This window comes from Solanum verrucosum, unplaced genomic scaffold, assembly GCF_900185275.1.
Source record: "Solanum verrucosum unplaced genomic scaffold, falcon-dt-bn FXZP01000261.1, whole genome shotgun sequence".
In the NCBI taxonomy this organism is placed as follows: Eukaryota; Viridiplantae; Streptophyta; class Magnoliopsida; order Solanales; family Solanaceae; genus Solanum; species Solanum verrucosum.
The window spans coordinates 4,769,246-4,785,978 of record NW_026019969.1 but is presented as its reverse complement, the minus strand read 5'-3'; the positions used below and the strand labels follow the sequence as shown (position 1 = coordinate 4,785,978).

Sequence of the window (16,733 nt, the reverse complement as noted above, 5' to 3'; positions counted from 1 at the left end):
TCTGAGGTGAAACATCAGGACTAAAATGAGACCAACAGGCGCAATTTACGCTTCCAGGTTTTTACGTGATTAAATACATATCCAACAATATCATGAACTATGATCTTTAAGAACAATTAGAAATTGAATAATGTAGTCTCAGTCTCGAGTTAGCAATTAGAGTTAAGAAGCAGTGAGGTACAAACAAAATAATCTGAAAGCCTCAACTATTCTTGTATAGGTTTACAGGACATGTATTCATTGCATCAGGCCAATACTCTTAACTCGAAAAGCATACTTGACTATGGTTCAGATTCACAAAGTCAAAAAGCAGAATGTACATGGAACACCAACTCACAGCCATGACTAATGCAGAAGAAAGAGCAACTTTACAGATAGTCAGAAAATATGATATTAATAGTGCCTTCCAAACAAACCATTCAGCTAAAAAGATGGCCTTTCCTTGCAGCTCTCATGTGACATTTGCAATCTTGATCTGTTGTTGACTACATCCTCCTCAGTATTTCATTTCATCTTTACTACATCCTCCTCAATGGTTGACGATTGTTTTCAAATTTTCACCAACCTCAACAGGTAATGAAAAAGGGCAATTTCCGGTGAAAGGCCAAAATTTTATGATTAACATCAAACTCAAAACAAGAAACATACTTCTGTTGTTAGTATACTTTTTTTTTGTATATTGTGCAATCTTACCTGTAAAAAGAGGTAGGAAATTGCCCTTGGATTTCACCAGCGATAAGGTTAAAGGACTACTTAAGAACCAGTACTCTTGATTGGGGGCAGAATAAGAACAGCGTCAACATTGAGGACTAAACCATTACATTGGGATATTATAGAGCTTTTCGGTAATTAACTCACGATTTTTTGATAATATATAAATGATCACCGATATGTGAAACAAACTTCCTTACACGATTCCTGCTAATCCAATAGCATCTCCTTCATCGGTCTTGGATTCCAAAGCAGGAGTTACATTTCGAGGTTTTGCTGAAGAATGAGTCGGAATCACAAGTAAATTAGCATCTTAAAAAACTAAAATTCTAGGTTTATATGGACAAGACAGGAGAAAAAACAAGGCGTTTTATTGAAGTCCACTCACTTGAAACATTTGTGATGACATTAACGCTTTTTTGAGCAGCGAGAGCTTTTAATTTGTTTCCGGTTGCTAACAGCAGGAAGCTCTTCATGTGCTGTTTCTGCTCCTTAGGACTAGCAGTCTTGGTCAAAGCTTCCTCAAAGGCGAGAAGATCTTGGGATGTAATGCAAGGGAGAGAGAGTAAAATCTGCAGGCAAAAATTTGTATGAATTATATTGAATAGTAGACTTAGGATAGAATGCTTTCAGTGAGATAAACTTCAGTATGGTTGCTATTGAAGATAGCAAAAACACTTCATAACTAAGAAGAAGAGCTCTTTCTTTTTTATTGACTTTTAGCCATGCGTGTCACCATCTATGAGCATGTGTCCCGATGTAACACATGTTTTTCAGTTATGGGTCAGAGCAATTTCAATATATGAATAGAAAAGGAGAAAAGATAAGATGCAATTTTAAGAATTTCTGGAAATATATTTGGTTAAATAAATTGAAAATTGTGTTTTTGTTCTTAAGATACCAGGGGTAAAAACTTGCATGGGAACTGCTAACTTTTGACTAGTAATAAAACAATTTGTTATATCCAAAAGCTAATAGCCTTTTAACAATATTATGAATATAGGTGAGAATAAATGCAAATGGATAAGCACAATCGCTAGAATTCTATCTTTAAAATACCAGACAAAAAGAAAGAATAATTGCAATGAACATAGGGTGATACCACAAGCAACTGAAAAGTGTGAGATCCAAATAACCTGTCGCGGTGCTGGGTGTTTATCAGCAAGATAAATGAAAATTTCACGACAAAGCGCAACTAAATCAGCACTGATGAAAGCATTTGACTCCAGAGCCAGAGCTTGTATTGTTGCAGGGAACAAATCTTTACAAACGAAGTCCCGAAGCTCCATATTAGTTGTTGAAATAGCCAAGAGGATTACAGCTCCACAAAATGAAGAAACTTTAGTTACAGCTTCACCATCTGTCCATCTTAGAGCCTCTAAACTGATCTGCAAGGCTGGAAGTGCTATGCTTTTATGCATCAATACAAATCTGCGCATACATCACAAAGGTCAAGAGTGAGAACAACAGAAGAATGTAGACTAGAGAACTACTTCCACACACTAAGCAACTTAAAATTGACAACTTCCACATACCCAACCATGGAGCTTGTGGCAAATGCAGCCAAGTCTTTAAGTGATAACTCATCCACTCGGCTCACATGGCCAGATGGCTCCAATGAAGGTAGTCCAGCATTGAGTGTGGGTGAAGCAAAAACTGAGAGGATTGAACACGTCTCGCGAGTTAGATCTCGCAGGAGCTTTTCCTCCATTACTTCCACTTTCAAGTCTGAGCCATTGACTATGCCATGCAGATCAGGAACCTTTGCTCTACCTTCCTGTAAGAGACTAGACCACGAATAGCTAAGAGCTTGCTGAGAATGGATGAGTAACGGGTGCAAGAGCTTTTCCAGCCATGCCTCCCTCATATCTGAAGGGCAATTTTTAATCAAGGGGATCAACACTAAATGAACAAGCAGCCTTAAGTGCCTGAACTCCATATGTTGTATGTTCTCCATCAAGGCTAAAGTAACAGACTGAGAGTCTAAGCATTTGAACAAAGGATCCCCAATGGTTGCTGATAAGCCCAGTACATTGTACCTAAAGCCAAAAAAATGTATTAACAAAACCAGTCTACTAAATGGTGCGGAGAATATGATCAAGTTAATAAAAGTGTACTCTCTTTAACAACTTGAAGCTTTTAGATAAGACAGTCACATATTTCAACATGATATCAAAGCAAGCAGAGGTCCTGGAATGAGTCTCCCACCAACCTTATTGAAAGAATTCCCATGTGCTGGACCCATGAACAAAGAATCATGCCACAGCCCACACGTGAGGGAGGTGTTGCGAATATAAAAGCAACTAAAATGTGTTATCTTTACCAGCGTAAGCTTTCAACAAATGGAAACATGAAACTGATTCCCAAGAGCATGGAGTAGAAGTGTATAACATACACACACACACACAGAGGCAGATCAATAGATTTAATAGTCACACGCTAGAGATAGGAGATTGTTTATGATAGATCTTATAGGCACTTCACTGAGAATTAAGTGAAAAATTTAAGTAAAGAAAGGAGAATTCTGGACAACAAGACACTTCAATATAAATTTTAAATAGTAAATATGCCAGTGCAATTCAAGACATCAATTTTAAGAATGCAGTGCTTTCCTTTTAAACATAAGAAGTTAACAGAACTTGCAAGGGTAATCTTTGTCTTCACAATGTTCTTTCTCTTTTTTTTTTCCTACTAATATGGAGAGAGGGACTGGGAGTGAGGCATTTCCTGGTTCCCCCTCTCTTGTCATAAGATCAGAAAAAGAGCTGCAGCAGAAAGAACCTAGGAATGTTAATTCCAGTCTGCCCGTCCACAAAGATTTAAATGAGAATTGCCATATCACCTAAGGTAGAACTTCATGACAACTTTTGAAAATACATTATTTTAACTGTCAGTTTTAGAGATTCAGAATAACAGCAACATACCCACTATCTCTGATACCTTTCAGCCAGTTGCGGATATCAGCTTCATTTGGCTCCGCATAAGCTTCTCTACTCATATCGAATGGAGATCCATCAGTAAAACTTAGAGTACCTTTAGGCAATTTAACATTACCTCCCCCAAAAAGACTGGCCCTTTCAACATCACTCATAGCCATTGCAGCTTTTATCTCTCCAGGTAATGCTTGACAAACAGCTGGAGACCAAAGAGAATGTATGGCACGGAGTAGCTGACAAAATGAAGACATTTACATCTTTTAACAACTCTTAACTAAGGAAACGAATGAGTATTAACCAAAACAGTTCCTAAGAACCTCCTTACTTTAAGAAGAGGAGGAAGCATCCACGAGACATGAGATGCCATTGGGTGCAAATTGTCAGATGTCGGTATGGTTTGTACACTAATATTGCCTTTCCTTAGACCACTCCGTTTAAGAGCCTTCTCAAAGAATGTAACTGTGTGGAAAATGGACCACATAAATGGTGTATCAGCACACAGTCGAATCAAACCTGTCAGATCAGAGAGATATGCATCTTGCCAGTCAAGCTGTGTCCACTGTTTACTCAATGGTTCAAGTAACCAGGCCAAAACTTCTAGCTGCTGCTGAACCCTGAACCAGTTTTGAGAACACATAAAGGTCAAAGCTCATGATAACAAGGCATACAACAGAAACTCATTAAGACCAGTAGCTACCCGGCAGCAGAAGCCATAATAAGGAATGCTTCACCCAAGAGATTGTGCTCCCCACGAAGTAGACGACCTTCTTTTTGTAAAAGTGCCATGGTGTCAGCAATTCCCTGAAAAGCAAGAGACAATGCGCAGTCACTTTCCAAGGCAACCAAACAAACTCCTGTTAAAATGTAAAACCAACATCTCTCATATCAAAACAATTATGATACAATCAGAGTAGTCATGTGTTGGTAAAATTTTTGGTGCCAAGTAAAAATATTCCACCCACCCACACTTTCATTTTCCACAGGGTGAGCAACTATCTTCATAAACTGCCTTAGAAATATAACATCAGAAGAGACAATATCAACGATAAATAGAGCATATAGATTCGACTATCTAGAATATCTCAGAACTAGATCTGTAATATGTCATTGATACAAAATAGCTTCTGAAAAGCCTAAGGACATAATTACAAATAACCAGGAATAGAAATTGATGTGGCATTCTGTACTTCCTAGAACCTGTTCAGTTATGAAAGATGAAGATTGTATCATCATAACAGTCCAATCAACTAAGATAATAACTGATGAAACATTCAAGGCTCTCTATTTCAATTATGATGAATTTCCACGCTGTTTCCACAACATAAAAACGGACAAACTCCATTTGTCACCGAGATGGCTGTATATCTACAGAGTCCAAAATATTCCATGTAAAATTGCCAGATCAAGATGTGTTATTGGCATTCAAGTGACACATACTGCAAGGGGAATTTTGAGAAAACTGAGATACCCTACCAAGTCCCTTTATCAAAAGTATGTAATTACTCTACATATTTCCTTCTCCCCCGATCATAAAATATCAGTGCAAAAATTTGAGACTTGTTCAAGTCATAGACACAATTCACACGCTACTATTAATGCAATTGACTTGCAAATTCAGGCTAAAACCAGTGTCATGACCAACTAATGAGAAAGAATGTAATTTACTTTCATGTGAGGCAATAAGCTCTGGTCTGCAGCTTTTGCAATTCGGATGAATGATGTGCAAATCTGTAATCTCGCATGCCGAGAAGCACTTGTAGCAGGATCCTGCCAATTATACTCAAAATGTCATGGTGGTTGTTTTGGATGGGAAATAAGATCACAGGATTAAATAAATAGAATGGCATGCAGTAGTTGACCTTGACAACAAACGGTTGTGAGGTGAGTAGCTCGAACAACTTATTAACGACACTGCCAACAACATCTGGATTATACTTCAGAAAGGGTCCTAGTGCGTCTAAGTAGTGGCCAAGAACTTCTACAAGCGCAGGTTCAGTCCATTTCAAAGGAAGAAGTTGTTGAAGCAGACCTTTAAGTTCACAGTAACCCAACTTCTCAGTATAAGGAGAAAACTAAGTTAAGAATTTCTAAAAAGGAGGTGGATATCACACAAAACCTTCAAACATTCTGCACAATGACTGCTGAACTTCAGAACTGCTCCGTACAGTTTCACTTGATCCATCAAACACTGAATTTACAACATTTTCTAAAGCCAACTGCATGCTCTCAAGTATAACCAATTCCTGAATTAAGGATGAAGGACGTGAGAGATTTGGAAAGGGAAAAACAAGGAACATCATTAGCTTCATATTACAAGTTCAAGACAATAGTTCATGAACCAACCTGAGCAGGATAAGGAGCAAGGAAGAGACTCTTAATAATAGTCATACTCCTCTCACAAACTTTAGCAGCAGCTACCATAGGCTTGGCGGCTGCAACAAAACGGATCAACTCCAACTGCAGTTCATGATTGAGCAGAGTAAGAGAGTGACTCAATATTGTGCACATTTACTACTGAAAGGTAAAGATATACAATACACCAACTTTAACTAGTAATGATGGACCAATTGGTAAGTAAGCAGTTAGATAACTAGAATATTGAATAAATGAATAGTAGGCAAACAAAAAATTGTCGATAACTTACACATCTTAGGGTAGTTTTACATGGAAAAAATTTATCAATAGTCTAAGGCTCCGTGAAGTGTGAACTAACGAGTTATTATGGGGTTTAAAGCCTAAATGCAATTTTACAACTGGTGGTAGGGCTAAAGTATTTTAGGCTATAGGTTAGATGTCATCCCATCAAGGGATTGGACCAAACTTACAGCAAATGTGTTTGTAGCAACATGCATAGCAAACCATTCAACTAACTTTTTGTTTCCTCAAGATCCATAAGTTGAATAATCACGCAACAAAAATAGTTTTATTGATGTTTAATTCCATTGTTGTGTTTCAGAAGACAATAATCTTTCACAACACTGATGCTCTCACAAACTCTAAACTAGTATTATATTTTGAATCCCAAAAGTTGTATCCTTCAAGTTATGAGAATAGAGCAACTATGAAAGGAAAACATTAGCACATGAAGGCTAAGGGTGTTAGACCGACGGATTATCCAAACCCTTCAATGGAAAAGATCTCTTTTCTCTTTTTATGAAGAATAGAATAAGCACAATACAAGAGAAGAAGACAAGTCATGAGAAAGAGTCCAACCCTCTTCAATACACAATAAATTGAGAGGAACTCTAAGGACACTTGGCTGAATATTAACTTATCAAAAGAAAAAAAGGCATTTGATTGAATGCTTCCTACACTCATGGCTACAAGGCAGACGCATTAAACATTGTTAGATCTTATATTGATGGGTAGTCGGGGATTTGGCATCACAGCATGAAGGATCTGCCAAACCAGGCATAATACCAGAGTCCAGCCAATTAAAACTGAAAAGAAAAAAAAAAGTAGTTGGCATATACATCTACACATTTTTCTCAAGCATTAGGGTTGTGTTTACATAGCCTTAGTCCTACCTAGTGAAGATAGAAAGGTCGTTTCCGATAAACCCCTACCTTATTGAATCCCAATAAGTATTATAATCCAATCATATGCCTTCATTAATCAATTGTATTTTAACCAAATCTACTATCCTGTATCCTTATTTATTTTTTTGAAACTAGTAAGATTGTATTCTTCAGCATTAAGGGCATGTTGGTCACCACCAAAAAGTGTCAGTTACAAGCTTCCTATCAAATCTACAATTTGGTCTGTATCTACTATACACAACTGTTTACACCAAAAAAGTACGGATACTATACAATTCCATTTGACCTTGTGAATGGAATTGGATCTATTTTCAAGACATCTACCATTCCTTTCCTTCCAAACTGACCACCATATACATGAAGGTATTAACCTCCACCACCTCCTTTGGCTCTTGCTGCCTCCTCTCCTTACCCAGCTCTTTGACAACTCTGATGTATGTTCTGGCATTGTCCAATTCAGATTTGAAATGCTAAGGAATAAATTCCAGACTTGCTTGGTAAAGTTACAGTGCAAGAAAAGGTGATTGTTTGTTTCTCCTGTCATGTTGCACAATACAATCCTGTATCCTTATTATTATTATTCTTTTGAGAAAGTAACATTTATAGCCCTGTACTGCAATTCCAAGTAATCCATCATTATCCCATTTTTACTACATTCAATTATAGTTGTCCAGAATCTAGTCCATATACCAAAAGCGCACTAGTGGAGTAGACAAAAGCTTCTTTCTCAACTGCAGCATTTTTAACTCCAAAAAGGAAGGAAGATGGTTTCTCTTAAAACATCAAGCTGTAGGTGTAATGTTTACCAATTCATGAGCAGAACAACGATAGTCATAGTTTTTGAGCATTAGCTTAAGTAATTCATTGTAACCTTTATGCATGGTACATATCAGTTTCTACCCTTTTTAGAAAGGAGAAACTTTTTTTTTTTTGAAAATAATAATAGTTGTAGAACAGTGCATAGGTTGTACTGAGAACCATATTTACATAACGAACTCCAATAATACTGACCTATCCCTATAACGAGTCTACGACATCAATGATAGAAAGGAAGAGTATCACTATTCATAAATTTTATTTCCTTTTGACATCAAAAGCTTGTCCTCATTTGGAAACATAAAACAGTGATTATCAGGAAAAAAAATATAGAAGAGTGAAAAATTGCAATGAGCCACAGCAACATACCAGCCTCGAACGGTACTGGCCAAAATCTCCTTTACCCTCAAAATCATCACTCCACAACTCTAATGTCCCAACAGAAAGCGATGTTCCAGGATTAATTTTTTCCTTCTTCAGTAATCGCTGGAAAGATACATCCAATATAGAACTACAGATATCATCATTTACAAAAGCCAATATTTTGTTTTTCTCTGTATCTTGTCCTGATCCCACTGCAAGATTACTAGCTGAGTTTTCCCCAGACCCAACAATCTTTGGCTTTGACAACAAATCTCTCATAAGCGTCTACCAAGGGAATGAAACGTGAAAGGTCAGAGAAACATAACTTGTCCAAAGATTTCATACACATCAGTGACAAATACACTTATGGTACCCACCAGCCAAAACAGTAGAGATTGATAATGGAGAGCAAGCTTATGGTGCTTGAAAAATCTGAGCATCTGAAAAGTACCGAATAAGTTAGATTTTAGTACTGAATTAAGATTCAGATATTTTAAGCGAATAAATTAATAAAATAAGCTGAGATAACATGTAAAGTCAAGTGACGCATAAAACCAAATCATTCAAATTCAAATACTTGAAGTCGTGGACACCCCAAGTATTCACCTCACCTAACAAAATGAATGAAGGACTGCAACACTACGTATTCCCTTAAACAGCCGAATAAACCAGGACTCATAGAATCATGCACATACCAATGATCAAAAACAAATATCAAGCTAGCTTACACTTGGCATATACACTCAAGCCTCTTATTGTATGCTAGATAATGTACCAAAGATATAAACATGCTACATAGTCAGTGCCTTAAATGATGTTTGATAGCAGCATTAAACATTTCCTAGAAATCAGTCTACCAATCATAGTTGAGTCTCCTTTACAAAAGATATTAATTCTACTAAAGATGGGGAGATCTACTAAAGTATACAAGCTTATTCTCAAAAGAAAATGAGTTTAAGATAAGTTGCTGTCAGAGTAAAATATAAGGAACAAGTAATCACCTGTTGAAGGTAAAATGATAGAACTGAATTATCCGCAGCAATACATTGCAAGTTTGAAGAACCCAAAGCAACCATGCTCTCACATATGTACTCAGCAAACTCAAATTCATTCTCATCAATGACTGCACCAGAGTCAGATTTTTGCAAGAAGTCTCCAGAGACTTTCATCAAAATCTGAAAAATGTTACTCATTGCGGAATCAAACTCAACAGCAGCATCAGTTGGTCTTTTCCTGAAAGTAGTTTCAGGAATGACTTAAAAGTTTCTTGACCTAAATATGTAATGTTTACATTACAAGATATCATTGGTGCAACATACCTCAGGGAGACAAGCTTGAAGAATTCACATGCATGAAGACGAAAATCCGGAGAGGAGAGCAAGATTCCACAACTATTTGCAAAAGAGGGATAAATACACTATACTTAACTCATATTATACACTTGCAAGTACAGAGAGCATACCCATGTATTATTCCATATTTTGCAAGATCTGGCAAGGGAGCCCATTCAGCATATGCATTAACAGCATTTAGAGTGGCAGTTACAGCTGCTGCATGCTGTCTTGCAACTTCTAATTGTTGTCTTCCTGCTTCAGTTAGTGCAGCTCCAAAGTGTCTTTCTAGTAACTGGCTATGAGAGTAAGACTCAGAATGATGCAAAAATATCCCAACTACACAAGAAGTCCCAACCAAAAACTTACACTGTACAGTAAGGGAAAAATCTCAGGCAAAGAGTCGGTAAGTCCGCGTAATAATAGCCTACGGCGATCACCTAAATCAACAAAAAAGGTACCATGTAATAAGAAAATAGAAATAATTAGAATCAAGTTTTTTTCCAGCATGAAAAAACACACAAATTATGTTAAATTATTTATAACATTCTAAACTCTGCCAGAATGAAAAGCATAGCCAGTCCCAGGCCGAGGTAAAGGAGAAAGATTACTGTAGATTATTTGTCAATGTAAAAAGCATCAAACTATGATAAATCTTTTTAATACAAAGTGGATGCATAGGATAAGGAGTAGAATGGATACAAAGGATTCATATAGCCGACACTAATTTGGTATTGACATGCAGCTGAGTTGAGTTGAGTTACAACAACATTCTAAAACACTGAACCATGAGTCTCTCTCACCTAAGCACCTCAATCAAAGAAATAATAGTACTATGCAGCCTGCCTCTTTTTCTTACAATAAACTAATGGTCAATGTGTAATCCAGTTTACAGAATAGCACTGACTAATCTGTTTATTTTAACCACAGACCTTCTAAATCTTCATTATGGACAGTTATATCTTCAGGAAGCCACCTTAGCATCATTGAGACCAGTTCTGCCTGCAATGAGAATGATAACACAGCTGCATTACCTGATGAAGACCTCAAATAAGTGTAAAAAAGGAACACTACGGAACCAAACAGGAGAAAGATGAAACTTACTTGTGCAGGACCCTTATTAGAAAGAGATACTAGAGATGGAAAAAGCTCCTGCCACAAACTTAAACCTTCTCTCCTAGCTATCTGAAACATAGACAATCGTGTGGTCCTAAGAACTATAAATTTATCAAATGAATTGACCAAATCTTTTTTCAAAAAGAAAAAAAAAAAAAAAAAATGCCCCCAAGGCAAGGCCTAGCTTGAGTGGCAAAAGGTGGAGGATTTGTGGCATAGGTCGCAGGTTCAAGCCCCACGCCATGCAAAGCGAAGCCTGGTATTTAAGTGGAGAAGGGTAGAGGGACGGGCCCATTATTCACCGAGTTTAGAAGGTTGTGATTGGTCCAAAGGGCGGGTCACAAATGGATTTCTCGGTTATTAAAAAAAAAGAGGAATACACAGCAGAAATACCTCGGCAACAAGAGCTGATGTCTGACTTTTCAAAGCCCATTCTTCACTGGAATTAGTAATTTCAGACATCAAATCAACAGCTACACTTGCAAAGTTCCTTCGCTCATCAGGGTTTAAATCATCCCATCGCAACCTCACCAAATGCTGTAAAATTAATAAAACTTGAGAAACGGATAGAAGGAGCTCAACGTTTAAGTCATTCAGGCAATATTGGGACATTTACATCACAGAGTGTACTTGTATGAAATTTCAAAAGATGAGTGTAAAGGACACTTGAGTCAAAATTTCAAATCCCTTATATAGGTAAGTGGCATACCTTCTTTGCAGAATTCAACCACAAAAAATATTAAAGCAAAGAAGCTCGGCCATTTTCCAACAAATTTTGGTGTTTTGTTGTCAAGTACGTTATGCCCATTTAGGACAGGACACTATGTTTTCCCCAGCAGCTAATTTTTGCCATCTTTCTACAGACAGGTTGGCTCAAATCTTCTGGAGAAGGACATCATAGAGTACAAAGTGGGGGTAGAAGCCAGAGGGCATAGTGGAGCTTTAAAACCTTATTTATTCACTCTGTACTGAAGACAAAAGCTAATTACCCGTGTCTTGTTCTCTTTCCTTGAACAATAGAAATTTTAAAAGTGTACCTTTGTAACTTCGCATCCGGTTTTGGATGAAGTCCTTACTGAACAATGCTATTGGTAGAAAACTAAGTTCTACTTATCGAATCTCCATCAAAGAAACAGTTGACACTAAGATTTTTGGGTGGCCTAGCTAAGGATGAAAAGCTAAGAAGTAAGAACTAAATGCAGAGTTATCATAATGTAACCTGGAGCATCTTGTAGGCTTGCAGCCGTATTTCTGAAGACCATTCTTTCCTTACTAAAATAAATGATGTGCTCGCCAGGACACGTACATCCCCTGCTTTTATCTGCAAAAGAAATATACAGTTGAAACACACAACTTCATCAGAAACCTACCAACTACTCAAATAAGAATAAGGAAACAAAACGAAAAGTGATCAAAAACCCTTTCGCTTCCATGTGAACTAAAACCCTTAACCAAACCCTTTGATTCAAAGAGCAGACTGTTACTTCAAATACCATACAAGCATCCACTAGTCCAATTAAAATTATTATACCCAAGCAATTTCTATCAGCAGAATTCCCATATATCGTTCAGCAACTCTTTTTTTTATATTCAATTTAAACAAGACACTCAACAAAACCCCTACAATACCTTTTCTTCAAGAAAATAAACTCTAACTCCACCTCCGATAGGATGAAGCTACAAACCACACACATATAAACATTTAACAAGTAAACACCCCAACTCTTTCAGAATCCTTCATACAACTCAAACATGGCGATCAAGAATCACACTCCTCCTACCTTCAACAGAACCATATGACTCAAAAATCAAGTCACCTACCTAAATTTTCCATTAAAGACTCAAACTTTTTTCTAAACCTAATTCAAGAAGGCACAAAAAATAAAAACAAACCCATTACTTTGTTCCTTCCTACTTTTTCAAGAATTATAAATATAACAAAGTGGGTTCTTGAAAAGGGAAAAAAAAAAGATATATGAGCTATCTGATGCTTACCGATTCCAAATAGGCATAAGCAGCTTTACGGTCATCAGGAGAAGAGCTCCAATCAAGGGCAGCCACTATAGCACGAGCTACATTGCTTGATACCCCATTTTCCTCCATCTTCTTTAAATATTCTTGAAGTTTCTTGAAATTATACTTGAAAAGGGATTGAAGGAGAAAAAAACATGAAAAGGGTTTAGCAGAGATGTCAGTTACTTGCGCTTAGGGGTTACAGGAAGAGAGACAAAGAGAGGAAAGTGAGTGTAATGGAGAAAGTAAGGGAAATGGGAGAGAGATGAAGGATTCTCAGAAATTTGGGGACCAATGTTTCTTTTTTTATAATATAATTTCCTTTTTTCTGCTCTGGTTTGAATTGTTTACTCAGGTCCTTCAATTTTTTACTATTTTCTTTTGTTTCCCTTTTATAAAATCTTTTGATTTGCTATTTAATTATTTTCTTTTTTCTTTTTTTTCTAAAAATGATATAAGTAAAATTGGAATATATCTTTTTATCAAAAATTAAGTGTACACAAATGAAAGTCTTACCCCTCAAATATTTAATGCTTTCAATAAAAGATTATGAAACACCTTTGGTAAGAATGATTTTTTTTATAATAGTGTTTTAAATTTTCGATTCACATAAATAAATAAAATATTTCTTTTAATACTAGCCCAGATATATCTTCAATTTATTGTTGCAATTATTTTCCTTTGTAGAATCTTTTAATTTGTTCTTTAATTTTCTTATTTATTTTTTTATAAATAAGATTCGTCAAATAAAATTAAAATAATCTTTTTCTCAAAAATTAAGTTCATACAAATGAAAGTCATTTTCCTCAAATATTTATTGCTTTCAATAAAAGATTATGAAACAACTTCTTTAAGAATAATTCTCTTTTATAATAGTGTTTTAGATTTTCGATTCACATAAATAAATAATATATTTCTTTTAATAAAAATGATGTATTAACCAAAATATATCTTCAATTTATTGTTGCAGTTATTTTCTTTATAGAATCTTTTGATTTGCTCTTTAATTATTTTATATTTTTTATTAAATAATATAAATAAAATGCGATCAGTAATATTAGAATAATCTTTTTTTCAAAAATTAAGCACACACAAATGAAAGTCTTTCCTCAAATATTTAGTGCTTTTAATTAAAAGATTATGAAACAACTTTGATTAGAATAATTCCTTCTTATAATAGTGTTTTAAATTTTCAATCCACATAAATAAATAAATAAATTCTTTTGATAAAAAATGTACTACCAAGGCATCTTCAATTTTTTGTTGCAATGAGTATTTTTCAATAAATTTTGGAAAGTTCTATAATAGTTTGAATTTGTATTTGTAAAACATTTGGCACTTGACAAAATCTTTGGATTTAGTCTTATCTCTATTGTTATTAAATTAAGAGTTAAGTTGATTATTCTCTTATTTGAAAATCAAACATGTTAGAAAACATTAATTGTGATTTAATTTTAGAAATAAATCAGTTAAGTGTAATTTTCAATTTTATATACTTATACCATCTTCTCTCTTTTTTTTAAGATAGACTTATTACTATCAATAAGAAGGAAAGAACACTGATTTTATTTATATTAATAATAAATAATAATGAAATGAAATAATGAAGTGAATACATATTTCTAAACGTATATTTCTTTAAGTGAGTGCATATTTCTAAATCTAAACACTAATACAAATGACTATGATGTAAATTTAATTGTAATTATATCGAATGTTTATTAGACAAAGTTTATATGAGAAAATTCATCAAAAAATAGTTCCTTTTTTTTTTCTTCGCATAAAACGTAATATTAATATAATGTTAGTTTTATTTTGTTTTTGTTTTTGTTTTTCTTTCATTTAATTTATTTCATTGACATTAAATTTATCACAATCTTACTTTTATTATTCAAATTAGTTCAATTTATGTCAAGTCTTTTTTTAGATTTGCTGGTTATTAGTGATCGATAATATATTATTTTTACATTTAAACAATGTAATTATTGAAAGTACATCGTTGAGTAGTCATGCAGATTCTCATCAGGAGAAAATGTTGATATGAAAACTCTTTATGCATTAGTTTTAGCTCGTGATTGTAGAAATATTTTTTTTAACAATCAAAACCATAAATATGATATTAGATAAATAACAAAGTGCAAAAGAAAAATAACTCAACTGACACGGTAAGAATTTATATGGGGCATGCATATCAAAATGGTTGAATGTTTTGAATACATTGTTATAAAAAGACTTTGGTTAAACTTGCAAAAATTATAAATTCGATTATGACTTGAAATAGGTCATATGTTTAGTTAAATCTACAGTTCTCTCACTTTAAGCTATATTCGGTCATTTTTTAAGTATTTAATTTGTAGTCAATGTGACACTCTCTTATTCTCATTTTCTACTTAAGAACTTTGAAACTATATAGATCAGTATTCAATATTTTCCTGTTAAGTACATTAAATGTAATAAAAATAATCACTGACAAATATAAATAAAATATCAACACTATTAAAATTGATCTATGTTTCAAAATACTACCAAAACTAGCTTATATTTGCATTTATTGTTTGCTAAATTTAATTTAAAGATAATTTTTGGGGATCTTATCATGAACTTTAGTGCTGACGGTGTTGATGTTACAGTTGTTATTATTTTCACTGTTGGTCCATTGAGTTATTGCCATCAAGAGTTTTTTTTTAGAGGAGTTTGAAATTTAGACGTAAGTAATTTTGGATTGATTTGAATTAGATTTGAGTTAAATTTTAAATATAACTTTTTTGTGTTTTAGTTACCAGAAGACGGTGTTGTCAATTTAATCTAAACATTTGGAGGAGTTTATAATGTAAACTACAATTGATGTGAAGAAAAAATTGAATTAGTTATGAGTTAAATTTTTTAAAAAGGGCTTAAATAAAATGAAATTAGTTTGCATAATAGTGTATAGGAGCCTATATATACCTCTTATAGTTTTATACAATATTGTATATCAAAATTTTCAAATATTGTTATAAAACAAATTTATGTTTTGTTTGAAGTTATATAACGAGTGTATATTATTATATGAGTTTTTTAAGACTGTTGAAAATTTAAAAACTTGATTACACTATTAAGTTATGAATTGTATTTTTATGCAATTATTTCATATAATAATGTATATTGAACTTGTAGATGAGCTTACAAGATTACTAGTAGATAAACAAAAACCTACTTTTATGCAATTATTTCAGGTTAAGGTTGGAGTGACTTCGGTAGAGGATAATATATGAAAAATGAGGTTGAGATAGTTTGGACATATAAAAGGAGATGCATGAATACCTTAGTGAGGAAGTGTGAGAGGTTGACTATGAATGATTACTAGAGTGGTACAATAAGTGGAAGAAGCATGGAGAAAATGATTAGACACGGCGTGATGTAACTTTAGCTTATCGAAAACATGATCTTAAATATGAGGTTATGAAGGACACAAATTAGGATAAAAGACTAGTAGGTAATTGAACGTTGTTTCACTTATTCTTCCACATTAGTATTCATAAAATCACTCTTATAATTTCTTATTCTTTAATTTATACTACTATGTGTTCTTGCACTTCAATCGCAATATTATTTTATTGTAAATACTAGAAGTATTTTTTTCTCTAAAATGCTCTGTCAGCTACTTTTACTATTATGTCATAGCTTTTTCGCTTTCATTTATTTTGTGATCTGGTTTTTATTATGTTTTTTCTTGAGTCATTGTCTACCAAAAATAACCTCTTTAGCTCCCAAAATAAATGTGAAGTCCTCGTAATCACATTTGTGAGTTTACATCGACTATGTTATTGTACATTGTCTCATTATGTCTTAAAACACCTCTACATATTATTTTACATTTTTGTGTGAAAAGAATCTTCTCACAAATCGCCATTCCATTTTCTCTAAGG

The 16,733-nt window shown here is 34.2% G+C and overlaps 1 protein-coding gene across 1 annotated transcript; it reads right to left on the bottom strand.

The window, feature by feature from the left end:
- Positions 1–234: 234 nt before the first annotated feature.
- Positions 235–13,000, bottom strand: LOC125815406 (protein HASTY 1). The gene is made up of 23 exons (XM_049494866.1): positions 12,808–13,000; positions 12,032–12,133; positions 11,206–11,349; positions 10,801–10,881; positions 10,629–10,698; positions 10,066–10,136; positions 9,828–9,991; positions 9,685–9,756; positions 9,367–9,598; positions 8,743–8,805; positions 8,372–8,650; positions 5,991–6,104; positions 5,764–5,890; positions 5,507–5,676; positions 5,313–5,414; positions 4,345–4,448; positions 3,973–4,261; positions 3,636–3,880; positions 2,247–2,750; positions 1,848–2,142; positions 1,100–1,283; positions 912–987; positions 235–693 (listed from the first exon to the last, which is right to left on the bottom strand). Exons 1-23 carry the CDS (start codon positions 12,913–12,915, stop codon positions 690–692), a joined length of 3,600 nt encoding a protein of 1,199 aa, XP_049350823.1. The 5' UTR covers positions 12,916–13,000; the 3' UTR covers positions 235–689.
- Positions 13,001–16,733: the final 3,733 nt, after the last annotated feature.

What these genes read in the sequence shown, in the direction of transcription:
- LOC125815406 (XM_049494866.1), bottom strand. Translation starts at nt 12,915, where the DNA reads ATGGAGGAAAATGGGGTATCAAGCAATGTAGCTCGTGCTATAGTGGCT. An exon ending in TATCATTTTACCTTCAACAG is followed by an intron (nt 8,806 to 9,366) that starts GTGATTACTTGT and finishes GGTACTTTTCAG; the next exon opens with ATGCTCAGATTTTTCAAGCA. An exon ending in ATTGTGCAGAATGTTTGAAG is followed by an intron (nt 5,677 to 5,763) that starts GTTTTGTGTGAT and finishes GTGAACTTAAAG; the next exon opens with GTCTGCTTCAACAACTTCTT.